The sequence below is a fragment of the Chanodichthys erythropterus genome, chromosome 9 (genome assembly GCF_024489055.1).
Source record: "Chanodichthys erythropterus isolate Z2021 chromosome 9, ASM2448905v1, whole genome shotgun sequence".
NCBI lineage: Eukaryota > Metazoa > Chordata > Actinopteri > Cypriniformes > Xenocyprididae > Chanodichthys > Chanodichthys erythropterus.
Window position 1 is genome coordinate 22,821,514 of NC_090229.1, and position 13,252 is coordinate 22,834,765.

At 37.6% G+C, this 13,252-nt stretch overlaps 1 protein-coding gene across 1 annotated transcript in view; it reads right to left on the reverse strand.

The window, feature by feature from the left end:
• Positions 1-633: 633 nt before the first annotated feature.
• The window catches only part of lmx1bb (LIM homeobox transcription factor 1, beta b), a 76,534-nt gene continuing 63,915 nt past the window's right edge, over positions 634-13,252 (reverse strand). The window contains exons 4-9 of the mRNA XM_067393909.1: positions 10,684-10,916; positions 8,711-8,886; positions 7,307-7,384; positions 6,769-6,835; positions 3,594-3,752; positions 634-1,209 (exon numbers count right to left, since the gene is read on the reverse strand). Coding sequence (XP_067250010.1) covers positions 1,052-1,209; positions 3,594-3,752; positions 6,769-6,835; positions 7,307-7,384; positions 8,711-8,886; positions 10,684-10,916 — 871 coding nt within the window. The 3' untranslated portion in view covers positions 634-1,051. The remainder of the gene's footprint in view (positions 1,210-3,593; positions 3,753-6,768; positions 6,836-7,306; positions 7,385-8,710; positions 8,887-10,683; positions 10,917-13,252) is intronic.

A 13,252-nucleotide genomic window follows, 5' to 3' on the forward strand; every position in this document is an offset into this window, starting at 1 on the left:
TAGCGATCTTTGCATTTGGAAATGCATTTTTCGGCAATGTCAGGGCTGAAACAAATAAATAGCACATTTTTTTTTTGTACATTGCTGGAATAAAGATACATTGTATTTCCTAATTAAAAGACATACAAGTATGGTGTGAAATTAATGCCTCAGCTACTTAAACATGATTTTCTCCTTTTTAAATAAAGCTTTTCAGTTTCTTAAGTACCTTCAAAAGCATGTTTTAGTTAAATAAATAGAATGATCTCCATTTTTAACATGCACAACTGATTTGTTTGGGAAAAGTATATATACACATGGTTCGAGCTTTCAATGACAGTACCTTACCATCGCACAGACACACACACGCACTCGCACAACCACACAGGCCGAAGAGACCGGAACACACATACACACACTCACTCACTCACACACACTAACATACTTACAAATGCAGATACACTATACATATCACCCCTCAAAGCTTTCCTACATTGTCTTTCAGAGGGCTAACCTATTAAAGTGATAAAAATGCAATGCTGAACATAATGAAAAAGAGGAAATTATGAGTCCGAACATCACATTTCAACATCTGAACAACACAAGATTTTTTTCTCCATTTTTTTTTAACGTAACAATCACAAGGATATGGATTCATGCATTATGAGCTTTGTGTCTTGATCTTCTGCCTCTCCTGGCAGGAAATCATGAGTCGAGGCTTGATGCTTCAGTGACGTCAAACTGTACATCAATACTCTTTTCCACAAGTCAATGAGGATAAAGTGAAATGCTACTTCTGAGAAAGTCATGTACAAACAATCTACAAGTAACTAGAAAAAAAATCTCAGCCTCAGGCACCTGGGCCATCCGGAGCTGGCGCTTCACTGCAGAGCAATAAGGACCGTAAGTCTTCAAGTTCACTTGTCTTTTCTGTTTTTGCCTGTATGTCTATCTGAGATGTCTCGTCTTTAAGCTTTGTTGACGATTCCGTTGTATTTCCTTGATAGGCGGCGTCTGACTAGTAAGCTGCAGCGAGTGACCCACTCTTGCATTTCCTTGGCAGTTTAGGTTTTCATGAAGCAAAGTAGGAGCTCTGCATGGAATAGAGTCGGTCGATGGGGTTCCCCACTCTCGCTTGCATTGAGCCTGCCTCGGACGAGGCCAAGAAGCAGTCACTAAGGCTGGTCAATGAAGTGTCGCTGTCAATGTCGTGGAATATCGAGTCATTTCCTGTGGGAAGAGAAAAGAGAAAACAGGTCAACAATAGGAAAAAGCGTACATACAATAACCTGAATACACCTCTTCTATGATGAGCATGTTTTTAATTTCCATATTAAATTGAATTTTTATTATTATTATTATTATTATGAAATATTTATGGTATATGTGGTGCAACCAACACTGCAGATCCTCATGAGCATGTCAATATGTTTCGTAAAATTACAGATATTTTAGTGTTTCTAATTTCGACTTTCCAAAAACAATGATATATATATATATATATATAGCCTATATTTTTCAAGGCAAATTTGAAATTAGTTGGAAAGTTAATGATCATTGACCCTTATATTAAAAGTCACTTTTCAAATAAACAACATTAAATTTATGACTGTTCAATTATGTATTTGTGGGATCCCACATTCCAGACAATCGGATATTGTTAAACTGAATGGTTTCTCACTAACAACCGAACTAATAGCAAATGTTTACTTCTGAGCTAATCTTCCCGCTCTATCATTTTCCTTGTGGGCACAGTTAGCTGTAATACGCTTTGCAGTACTTAATGACACCATTCCACAAGACAGTGACAGGTTGATGGGCTATGGTTTTTTAATGAGCTGGCAATGTTGTCTGTCCCTGCTGTTCTTCCATAAAACCCAAGCTGGAGTCTGATGAGACCGGGGATTTGGGTCTTGCCATTCAGGAGAATGAATGACAAGACACTTGGGACCTGTTTTTAGGCTGGCTGTGACCGATGTCTCCAGATTTATGTGGTTAATGCTTGAAGTTAATGTCAATAATACTGAGAACAATTGTAGTTGTGCAGAAACTGCCTCACTCTGAGGAATTATCGCTTCTTACGAATGTTCGCTTCTTACCCAAACGTTATACCCAATTTTGACGAATGCGCATGTGACTAGCTCTCAATGGTTTTGCTCATTGTGTTGTTTTGCTAGCAGACGCATGGATGCTTTCCCATGGTACATTGATATAACTGTCCTGAAAACATAATGAAGTAAAAAACAACGCCTCATTAAACTGAATGAAAAATGAAATGACTGAAAAGAAAACTTAATCAGACTTAATCAAAATTTAAGTTTTTTGGCTTTTAGTATGAATATGTTAGCCTTACTGATAAGCTAGTGTGCTCCAAAACAATGACAAAATTTGCATTCAGAAGATATATTCAAAACTTACAGTCTCTCACTTCTGCCAATACGGATCAATGATTTTGATGATATCACTCTGCACTTCAGCTTCTCATCAGATTTTCTGTCCAATCAAATGCTCTCTAGAATTAAAGCGTCTTCCCCACATTACAATTAGACACTGAAGCTATGGCTAAAATCAGTCATGTGTTCACACATTTACTATTTTCTACATAACGAACTGCACATAGTGCACTATACAGTGGATAGGGAATGATTCAGACAGCGTAAATATGTCTGGTTTCACGTTAGGAAATGTATTGAATTCTACACAGAATGCTATATTTTAAAGTGATACGAAGGAGATTAGGAGGAGAAACGGTTAGAGATTAGGAGGAAAATGAGGCTTTACCAAGCTCAATGGCTCTGGCCGAGCTTTGATATAAACAAAACACTATTAGCTTTTTTTTTAGCTGCTTGACATGTCCTGCCTTGTCTTCCTGTTTCAGTGGAAATTACGTCAACACATTGAATAATGCTGAGAGTTTCAGTGGGCCTTTAAAATGGTGCAACCAAAATGCAAAAAAATACTGTAAAAAGTAAAACAGGAAGAGATAACTTAGAGAAGACCCTTGCAGTCCCTCAAAAGCTCATATCAAGGTACATAAGTTTATTAAAATTTTAGATTATTTAATGTTTTTAGGAAAGGTTAGTTTAGGTTGTAAAATGTCATAGCATGCAATTCTACAAAAACAATGACATTTATGAATTAATAATGGATGCTATTTGTTTTTTGACAAATGCGCATGCGGCTAGTTAGCTCTCAATGGTTTCGCTCATTGCGTTGTTTTGCTAGCAGACCCATGCTTTCCCATGGTACTTTGAGCATCAGTCATCATGGTTAACCATTGTTGTTTTTACATGCCACACCACAGATCATCGTTCGGCTCTTTACCAAACATCCAATAGACGGTGTCACACAGCATAACAGACTACACCATTAATCCCTATGAGACCCGGAGCGAATAAACCAAATGGGTAGCTCTGGGAATAGTGGATTGGGCGAGTATGGTTTTAAAACACGCTGAATTCATTTGGAAGGAATACTTCAAAATAGAATGGGGTGCTTGCGTAATCTCATGAGGAAAGAAGGGTGGTGTGGTCGCATTCTGTGAACCTTGTGGTCCAAACACATGCCCCAGCTTCAGGGAGCAAACATGACAGAACTCATGGGTTGATGCTCACCATATGGGTTCATGTGGTCACCGGGCATTTGAGGAGGGGTGAGGCCCTGTTGGAAGGGATCGGTGCTGTAACCGTTCTCCATGGCAACCATCTGTTGCTGGGCTGGAGCCAGTGGTGTGTAGGAGTTCATCATTCCCTCCATCCGATTGGACATCACCTCTGGAGGGGAAAAAAAAAAAAAGATGTTGATCAGCCCTTGCAACATTCTCACGGTAGAGATGACTGACATCATCTCTGCAAACTGGAGACCGTAGTTAGTTTAACAACTGTACATAATGCAAAACATTAATGCTTCATTTAGTAAGAATTGTTCTTTCTGTGGATTGGGTTTCTTCAAAAATCAAGGCTGGGTCTGGTATCTGGCCTCAAAATCAAGTTGAATTTCAAGAAAACCAACAAACAAGAAACACTCTCGTTCTGTACTGGGAGAAGACGCTGTGACACCAGCCCTATAGGGCAGTACTCTATGAGTCACACACAATGCTGAGGGCTAGGAATGACTCTTGTGGCTTCCAGTCTGGAGCCCACCATCTCAGCCCTCTGCTTTTGAGTGGTGAGCTCTCACAAGAAAGATGTCTGCAATTCATTTCTACAGGCTTCCACAAGTTTCCATTACATCTTCTGCTCTGATGCAAAGACATCTGATGTTGAGTTTCACCACACTGACACTTTGCTTACCCATAATCCAGGATTTTTCAAGAAAAAGAGTAAAAAAAAAAAAAGATAGCATGCTTATTTTGTTGGTCCTATCTATAAATTCATTTTTTTTTTTAAATTAAAAACTGCTTTAAAAAAAAGCCCACCAAATCAAACATGGTCCAACCAACATGCAGGAGGAAAAACATAAAACAGGAAATGATGCCAAAGAGAGGAGCCCTGCAGATCCGCATGGCTATCAATAAGGTCAATAAGTTTCTTAAAATGTAAAGATAATTTGACCCTTTTATGACAAAACAAGGGCAGTTCAGAATGTAAAATGTCATGTGTGCAATTTTCCCAAAAAATGTAAACTTGTATAAATTAATAATCCATGATTTTTGTAACATATAATTTTCCCCTTACAAACATTTTTATTTTATTTTTTAAATGGTATACACATTTTCATGACCATCCAAAAGTAAGTCTATAAGCTTTTTTTGTTTTAAATGTAAGACTTTTTTCTTTTCTTTTTGTCTGTGACCCACATACCTAAAGTTGTAAGATGTCAGGACATCTGTTAAATGCCCATGAACCACAACATGACGCAGCAAAGTCTTTTCTAGAAAGTGTTCACACCAATCACTAGCCCCATAGCCGAAGCTATTGGAAAGCTGACACTTATAACCAAGACAGATAGGATTTACGATAACAAATATAACGATGTATTAACCGTGGGGCTCCTTCGGATGACATATTCCAGCCCAATTCCATGATTCATGACATCATGGACTCGCCTTGGTATTTCCCAAAGGGGAGTCTGACTTCACAAGACTTCTCAGTATCTCAGACCACCAGAATGGTTCATCTACACCTAGCTGTCTCTCTCGAGCGTCCCCATCACCCTATCATTTTCTTTCATTTCTCTGAGAAAACATTTCTATTGGTTCATGAGGGTAGGGTTCATGACCAAAGATGGATTACTATCTGACTTGAATTATCCCGTTAAATGGGACACAGCTAAAGGCCAAAGAAGTGCTGAAGCAAACACAGTGAAACTAGTGTCAATGTGATGACTTTACACTTCTGATGTTCGGCGCTGATCTTTTTGCTCTACACAGCAGAGTCAAAGCTCCATAAATGAATGCATCGTGAGAATAGTCCAACATAGGTCTATAAAATAAAAGTATTATTGCTCGTGGTTTATCACTGAAGATGATTCAATGATCGTCTGGATTATGGCTTTGCAGGAGAGCGGGCACAAGAGGGTCTGTTCAGCAATAAAATGTCAATATAAACCCTCAGTTTGCCACAAAATAAAGACAGGAAGACTAGCTCTTATCTCAAAGAACAAAACATGTGTCTCTTTAAGGATGTAAAATGTGAATAAAACATGCTAACAGGTCTCAAGCAATATTATTAGCCACATGCAATCAATAGAAGAGGGAAATGTGCTCTCTTTACTTTATCTCTAGAATAAAACTGCATTACAATGATTTCCACAGTCTCTAAAGAGAAACGCAGAGAGTGAAGAAATAAATATGACTGATGGAGGAATGGACTCCACTGCCTTACAACAAATATTTGTACAGGAATTAAGACTCTTGAGCTGTAGAGGAAACATTTGTCCTCCTCCGTAGTGCTTGGAATAATATTCTTCACATTTCTATTTTCCAGACAGTCTCATCCAAACTCATCTGTTACAGAAGCTCAGTTGGATCGTCTCAACAACATATTAACTGTCGAAAAGACACTTCTTGATGGATTAGATCTTTAACACTCGAAAATGGAAAATTAGCCTTGTTGCATTGCTAAAAAATGGTCATCAAGCTTGACCAGCAGCAGTTTGTCTTAAAAACATAAGGCCGTGAACTACATGAGTGTGAAGATCACAGCTCATCCTTTGTGCCCAGCTGCATGGCAACATGAGACAGCCACTTTACTGAAACTGGGATGCTGGGTCACTTCCAGCAGAGGAGGGAACGGGAAAGTGGAGGCAACTTCAATGCGTTTAGGTTGTAAATGAATTCATCCACCTCCACACTCCTCCCTCACACAAGGGCTGCTCTCGTTTTTCGACCTAATCTACAGCAACCAGGGGTCAGTGTCTTTCGCTCGCCCTGTTTTCGGGAGGGTGGACGCGACCTACACTGTAAGGGATAATGTGGAAGGAGGTCAGTTGGGATACCTCACTTTCTACCCTTAGATATTCTTTCTAACATTGAACTTTAACAGCTAGATGGAGTAAAACTTCCTATAAGAAGCCTGCACGGAATCTGCGCCCACTGAAATCAGTAGAAAACTTTTTTATGATTTAAGTAAAGTAAAAGTTTGCAAGTTCTACAAATGTGTTCTTTTAATAAATGTTTTGGCTAATCTGACTGTAGTATTTTCATATGCGTTTAATTCCACACGATTACAAAAGCGCAACAAAACTTCTGGAGATTGGAGATAAATGCCATTTATATTTGTTGATTTCCAGCGAAATCTTACTTCGGACTGATCTGGTTGCCTTCAGGTTTATATTAGGACATTTTACCTTGGCCCAGCCTTTGGGAGTTCTGCTGCTCCTGTTGCTGCTGCTGTCTCCGCGCCAACTTCTTCATCTGAAAAAATAATGATAAAAGCACAATCAGAAAACTTTGTGACTCCCCAGACCAACTCTGGGCTATCTAAAGAGAGATGCTCCTTGTTGTTCACCTCTGCTTGAACTACGCCAAGCTTGATCTGGCTGCATTATATTATCCAAAGCCTTTTGAAGATAAAATCAGTGCTCTGAGGTGGGTTTCAGACGCTAACGTAAGAGCAGGATGGATGTGAATACATCTCTCTCGAACTCTTGGGGAGTTTTTTGTGGAATGCGTCGAGAGGTTAAGCTTCAGGCAGATAGCGACTGAGATTTGCTGTCTCTAGCCTCACTCGCTCTTTCCCTTTTGGCAGCGGTTGCAAGGAGTTTAGTGCGTTGTTGGAGGATTACTTGCAAATTGTTGTGTTATCTGTTCCTTGGATGTACATTATCAGGTTTGTGTGGGTAATACTGGATGATTAATAAGGTAGTGTACAGGGTCTAGACTCACCTTAGCTCTTTGGTTCTGGAACCACACTTGAACCACGCGCACGCTCAGGCCCGTCTCTGCAGCCAGCGTCTCTCTTACCTGGATTACACAACAAAAATCATTTATGTCTTTAATGAAGAGTCTTTGGACTATGTTTGGAATCCCATCTAGTTTTTTTTTTATTTTTTAAATTGTGACTATCTCAATCAATGTGACTTTATATCTCACTGCATATCTTGCAATTGCGACTTTTTATGTTTGTGAACTTGATTGCAAATTCATATCTCACAATTGCATCTTGATATTTTACAATTGCTACTTTTTTTGTTAATTTAACTATTTATCGCAATGTGACTTGACATCTTACAATTGCAACTTCATTGTTACGTTACTATATATTACAATTGCGACTTCAAATCTCAATTCAACTTCATGTCTCACAATTGCCACATTAATTAAAACTTTATTTCACGCTATTCCTCACAATGTGACTGTTGCAATTACTATGCGACTTTATATATCACAATTGCAATTGTTACTTTTTCTCCTAAGTGTGACTTCAAATCTCACAATTACAATTTTATTTCACGTAATTGTGACTTGATATCTCATAATTTCGACTTCATATCCCACAACTGTGATTTTATTTCTTGAAATTTTGAGATGGTCCTCACTGCAGAACACGAGATTCAGGGGGCGGGGGCGGATCTAGATCCAACTTCTCTCACTTTACATATCCCGAAACCTACCCTAACCTACCCCGTGGATCTAAATCTACCCATCTAGACCCCCTGGATCTGGATCCAACTCCTCCCAATTTACATATCCCTTAACCTACCTGACTCCACCCCCTGGATCTCGTGTGTTCTGTAGTGAGGGACTACTGGAAATTTTACTATTTCTCACAATTACAACTTCATTTCTTGTAATTGTGACTATATCTCAAAATGTGTTACAGAGTGACAATGTATAACAACTGCGACTAAAAAATTTATCACACTTTAGTTAAGGGTCCAATTCTCACTATTTCAACAATTACTGCTTATTAATAGTTAGTAAGGTAGTTGTTAAGTTTAGGTATTGGGTCGGATTAATATGGTCATGCAGATTAAGGTATTAATATGTGCTTTATAAGTACTAGTTGCAGCCAATATCCTAGTAATATGCAAGCTAATAAGCAACTAGTTATTAATAGTGAGAATTGGACCCTAAACTAATGTGTCACGAAAACATTTTAATCACAACTTCTTATCTCACAATTGCAACTTCATATATTATTGAAACTTTATTTCACTTAATTGTGACTATCACAACCGCAACTATATATCTCACAATGGGACCGTTTCTTATTTTAAACTTTATCTTATAAAGTTGGAATTGATTTCCATAGAACGAGAAAGGAAAGTGATATCTAGAGGAACTCACCTTCCGGCAGGGTTTGGAAGACACCTCAAACGATGCCTTGAAGGCGCGTCTCTGCTGCGTGGTGAGGATGGTACGTGGTCGTTTGGGTCTTCTCGGGTCTTTCCCATCATCTCCCTTCCCAGTGCCTCCTGAGCCCTTTTCCGGCTTGATATCCAGCTCCTCATCTTCGCTTTTCTCTGGAAAGAAATCCATCATTCACAACAATCAGTATTTACTTTTAAAACTCTGCAACTTTTTGACAACCTACTGATAAATAGATGTTTTTGTTCTTTTCAATTTTAGGAGATTCAGTCACAGTGCATCCATAATGAAAGGAGACACATGTGGTTTTAATACTTTTGTTATCAATTTATTAGTGCACGAGTGGGCCACATCTACTGCAAGACTGCAACTCTGACTGTGAAGTATGTGAATTTGTCATTGGACTGGACGTTGTGTCATTTAAAATTAATAGCGCACGGCTTTGGCTGTTTTACACTATATAAATCTTTGATAAGAATCCAACACACAGCGGATACAACGTTTTGGGGAAGGTATGAAAGTGGAGTACATATGGGAAATGAGGTCTAATATTCAGGGGAAGTGAAACAGATAGCAAAACCGCAAATTCAAACAGTGAACATGCTCACAGAAGGAACATGGGGCAAAAAAAAAAAAAAAAAAGTCAAATCAAATGTCTATGTGAGCATAATTTAAGCTCAGCCATCCATAAAGTTCAATTCAATATCTCGCCTCATATCACAAAATGTACACCGCCTGTTCATATGAACTAATCAAAGTGTCTCAATTAGTCTAAGGTGATCCTCAGGCGGGTTAATCAAGCCTGCCCTGTGTCGTGGTAATCTCTCTCAGTAGGTCCAGCTAATGTGCCATATTCACAAAATGGCTCCTGGCTTTCCTACTGTAATTATTATAGTCAAACGGGGGATTGGCTTTATTGTTCAGTGGGTGGAGGTTTCATCCAATAAGCCACATCAGCTTGTGTTTAATAGAATAATAATAGTAATTAAAAAAAAGGTGCCAAACTCCATAACGTGGCCCAGTTCAAAAGTTAAAAACCCAAATGGGCACGTTCCCAGCGTGACTGTTTTTCGAGATTAAGGGCTTCTGCAATTTGGCACTAGTGGCTTTTGTGGCATCAGCAGTGAACATCTCTGGCGATTAGGCCTGCAAATGGTTTGGCCTTTTTAAGTAATCAGCGGGAGATACAAACATGATGGGCCGATTCAGTCCTCTCTCGCATCTGTTTCTGATCTCTTTTTCTGCCAGTAGTGTGGTGTGCTGAAAACCAAATGAATTCACTTCTTCTGTTCAGGTCAACTTAAACCCCAAACAAACATACAAAACAACAACAGCAACAAAAAAACATTCAAACATTATGAATGAAGAATAGAAAAGACACAAACGTCCTAGAAAGTTCACGCAGTCTTGCTCAAGCATCTGACAAATTTCTCTGCGTTTGAGAGAGTCTGCTGCGTGCTTGTGCGCTTTTAAATTAAATCCACATGGGGATGTTAAAAGTGAGGCTTGGTGAGATGCATCATTATGGTGAAGTGAGGGAAAGGGCATCCGATAAGGAGTGAGGGGATTCTGGTGAGAAGGGTCTGAAATCCTTCTTGTCACTCAAAGATTCATCTTTTTCTTAACTTGCCAACATCAGACAGCACAGTGTGGCTTCTCTCTGTCTGTCAGAACTGCTCTTCCTCCACTGATTGTTGTTTAAAGGGGCCATACTGTATCTAACACTTTTTGTACATATTTTTCCGTTCAGTTTTTAATGCCAAGTGTTGACTTGAACCCCATTGGCTTTCGTTGTATGAACAAAAACAGTTGAAACACTCTTCAGAATATCATCTTCTGTATTTTGCAGAAGAAAGAAAGGCTTCAGATGAGAATGATATCTCCCCTAATAATATGTTCATGAATACATTGACATCACGGTCTATGGTGTATAGAATAGTCTTTATTTATACCTGAATCTGAGTCATCAGGGCTGACGGACCCGAGCAGGTCTTTCTCCCTCTCATAGTCGCTCTTGCAGAGCAGCTGTCCGTCTTTCAGTACAAACTCATCCCCTTTCCGTAGTTGCCGGTCACACACACAGCAGCAGAAGCAGTTGAGGTGGTACACGCACTCAAGCGCCCGCATCACAAACTCTGTGGGGGCGATCTTCTCCAGACACCCGCTGCATTTGGTCGCAAATAACCTGAGAAAGTGACAAAGAGAAAGAGACAAATGTATAAATACTCAAAAAAACAATTATGTTTATAAAGACATATACATGATTAAAACTTTGTTCTGGGGTCAGTAATCGAGGCTGCATTTATTTGATCAAAAATACAGTAAAAACAGTGATATTGTGAAATATTATTACTATTTAAAATAACGGTTTGCTATTTTAATGATATTCAAATGTAATCAATTCTTGTAATGGCAAAGCTGAATTTTGAGCAGTCGTTACTCCAGTCTTTTCAGCGTCACATGATCCTTCAGAAATCATTCTAATATGCTGATTTGGTGCTCAAGAAACATTTCTTATTATTATGATCAATGTTGAAAACAAAATATTTTTGTAGAAAGTACGATACATTTAGTTTTTCAAGATTATTTGATGAATGAATTAGAGGTAACACTTTACAATAAGGTTTCATTTGTTAACATTAGTTAATGTTAATCTCAGCATTTAATAATAATAATAAGTTTCATTTATATAACGCCTTTTCAGGGCTCAAGGATGCTTTACGTTTTACGAAAAAGGTACACTGTAAAAAATGACCGTGATTTTAACAGTAAAAGACTGTAAAAATGCTGCGGTGAAAAACTGTTGATTGGTTTACAGAAAGTTTCCGTACTATATACGGTGAATAACTGTAATAGATCTAACGGTACATTTAATGTAATTTTACGGTAAAATACCGTTAAATTCACAGTTTTTGGAAGTGAAAAATAACAATTCATTGTAAAATTTACAGTGAAAAACCGTATATTGACATTCCCACAATTCCCTGCGTGACACTTCACATTTGATATATTTTCGTTGAAATAACTCTGTTTCTTCTTAGTTTTTCTCATTTTTTTCTAATCAGTTATGTACATTAGGGTTTTATGTTACATCTAATGTTGTTAAATTAATGTTTATTGCATTTTTAAAATTTCATGCATGTTACCATGATGGTGTTTAGTGTGTGTGTGAATGACACTGTGTGCTCCTTCTATATATTAGTATTGTGCTTCTCAGCTTGTGGAAAAGCTGCTTGTGATGAACTTTGATTCATCATGTGACTCTCATCACCACTGTGTTTGGTGACTGTCAGTGTATTATAAAGGTACAAAACAGATATTAGTACTTCATTAGGTTAGTAAATTAACATTATATCAGTTAATGAAATACGTTATTTTACCGTAAATTTAACAGATTTAAAATGTAAAATTCACATGTAACTCCGTAAGTATGTTTACGGTTTGATGTCATTTTTACAGTATTGTTCTGGTAACCACAGCTGCCGGTATTTTTCCGTAGAAACAACGGGATTTTTTTTACAGTGTATCTTTGTACCTTATTTACCCCTAAATGGTGCATATTAGGGTTGCACTTGATTTTACAGTGTGTGCACTTACATGTACTTACAGTTTACTTACCTAAGAAAGTACTGAGTAATATAAGGTAAGCACATGGGTTAAGGTTAGGTTTAGGGGTAGGTAGTACCTAGTTATTACAATTTCTATCATAAGTACATTGTAAGTACATGGGAAACAGGACTGTAAAATAAAGTGCTACCCATATTAGTACCTTAAAGGTACATATTAGTACTGTAAAAGTACATATTAGTACCTTTTTACCTTTGTACCCTAGGGTACTGCCCCAGTCACAAGCACCACACATTTTTTCTGATAGCATAATACATTTTTAAAATCAAATGTTGTATCTGTTAACATTAGTTAATTATGGAAGCTTGTTTCCTCCACAGAATAAAACAATTTACAAGATTACGACTTTTTATCTCACAATTATGACTTTTTTCCTCACAATTGCAAGTTTATATCTCACAATTATGACTTTTTTCCTCACAATTGCAAGTTTATATCTCACAATTATGACTTTTTTCCTCACAATTGCAAGTTTATATCTCACAATTCTGACTTTTCTTCTTGCAATTGCGTGTTATAAAGTCAGAATTGTGAGATAAAATGTCACAATTACCTTTTTAATGTTTTGTTCAGTGGCGGAAACAAGCTTCCATAGTTAATGCACTGTGAACTAACATGAACATGTTAGATCATGAACATGTTAGATCATGAACATGTTAGATCACATTACTTTACACAAAGATTAATATATGCTGTAAGAATAGTTATTATAGTTATAGTTCATAGTTAGTTCATGTTAACTAATGCATTAACTCATGTTAACAAATGATTCCTTATTGTAAAGTGTTACCGAAATTTCATAAATGTCTTAACTGATCTATTACATGGATTTTTGCTGAATAAAATCATATATATATATATTCATATTTCACTAACCCTAAACATTTGGCAGTA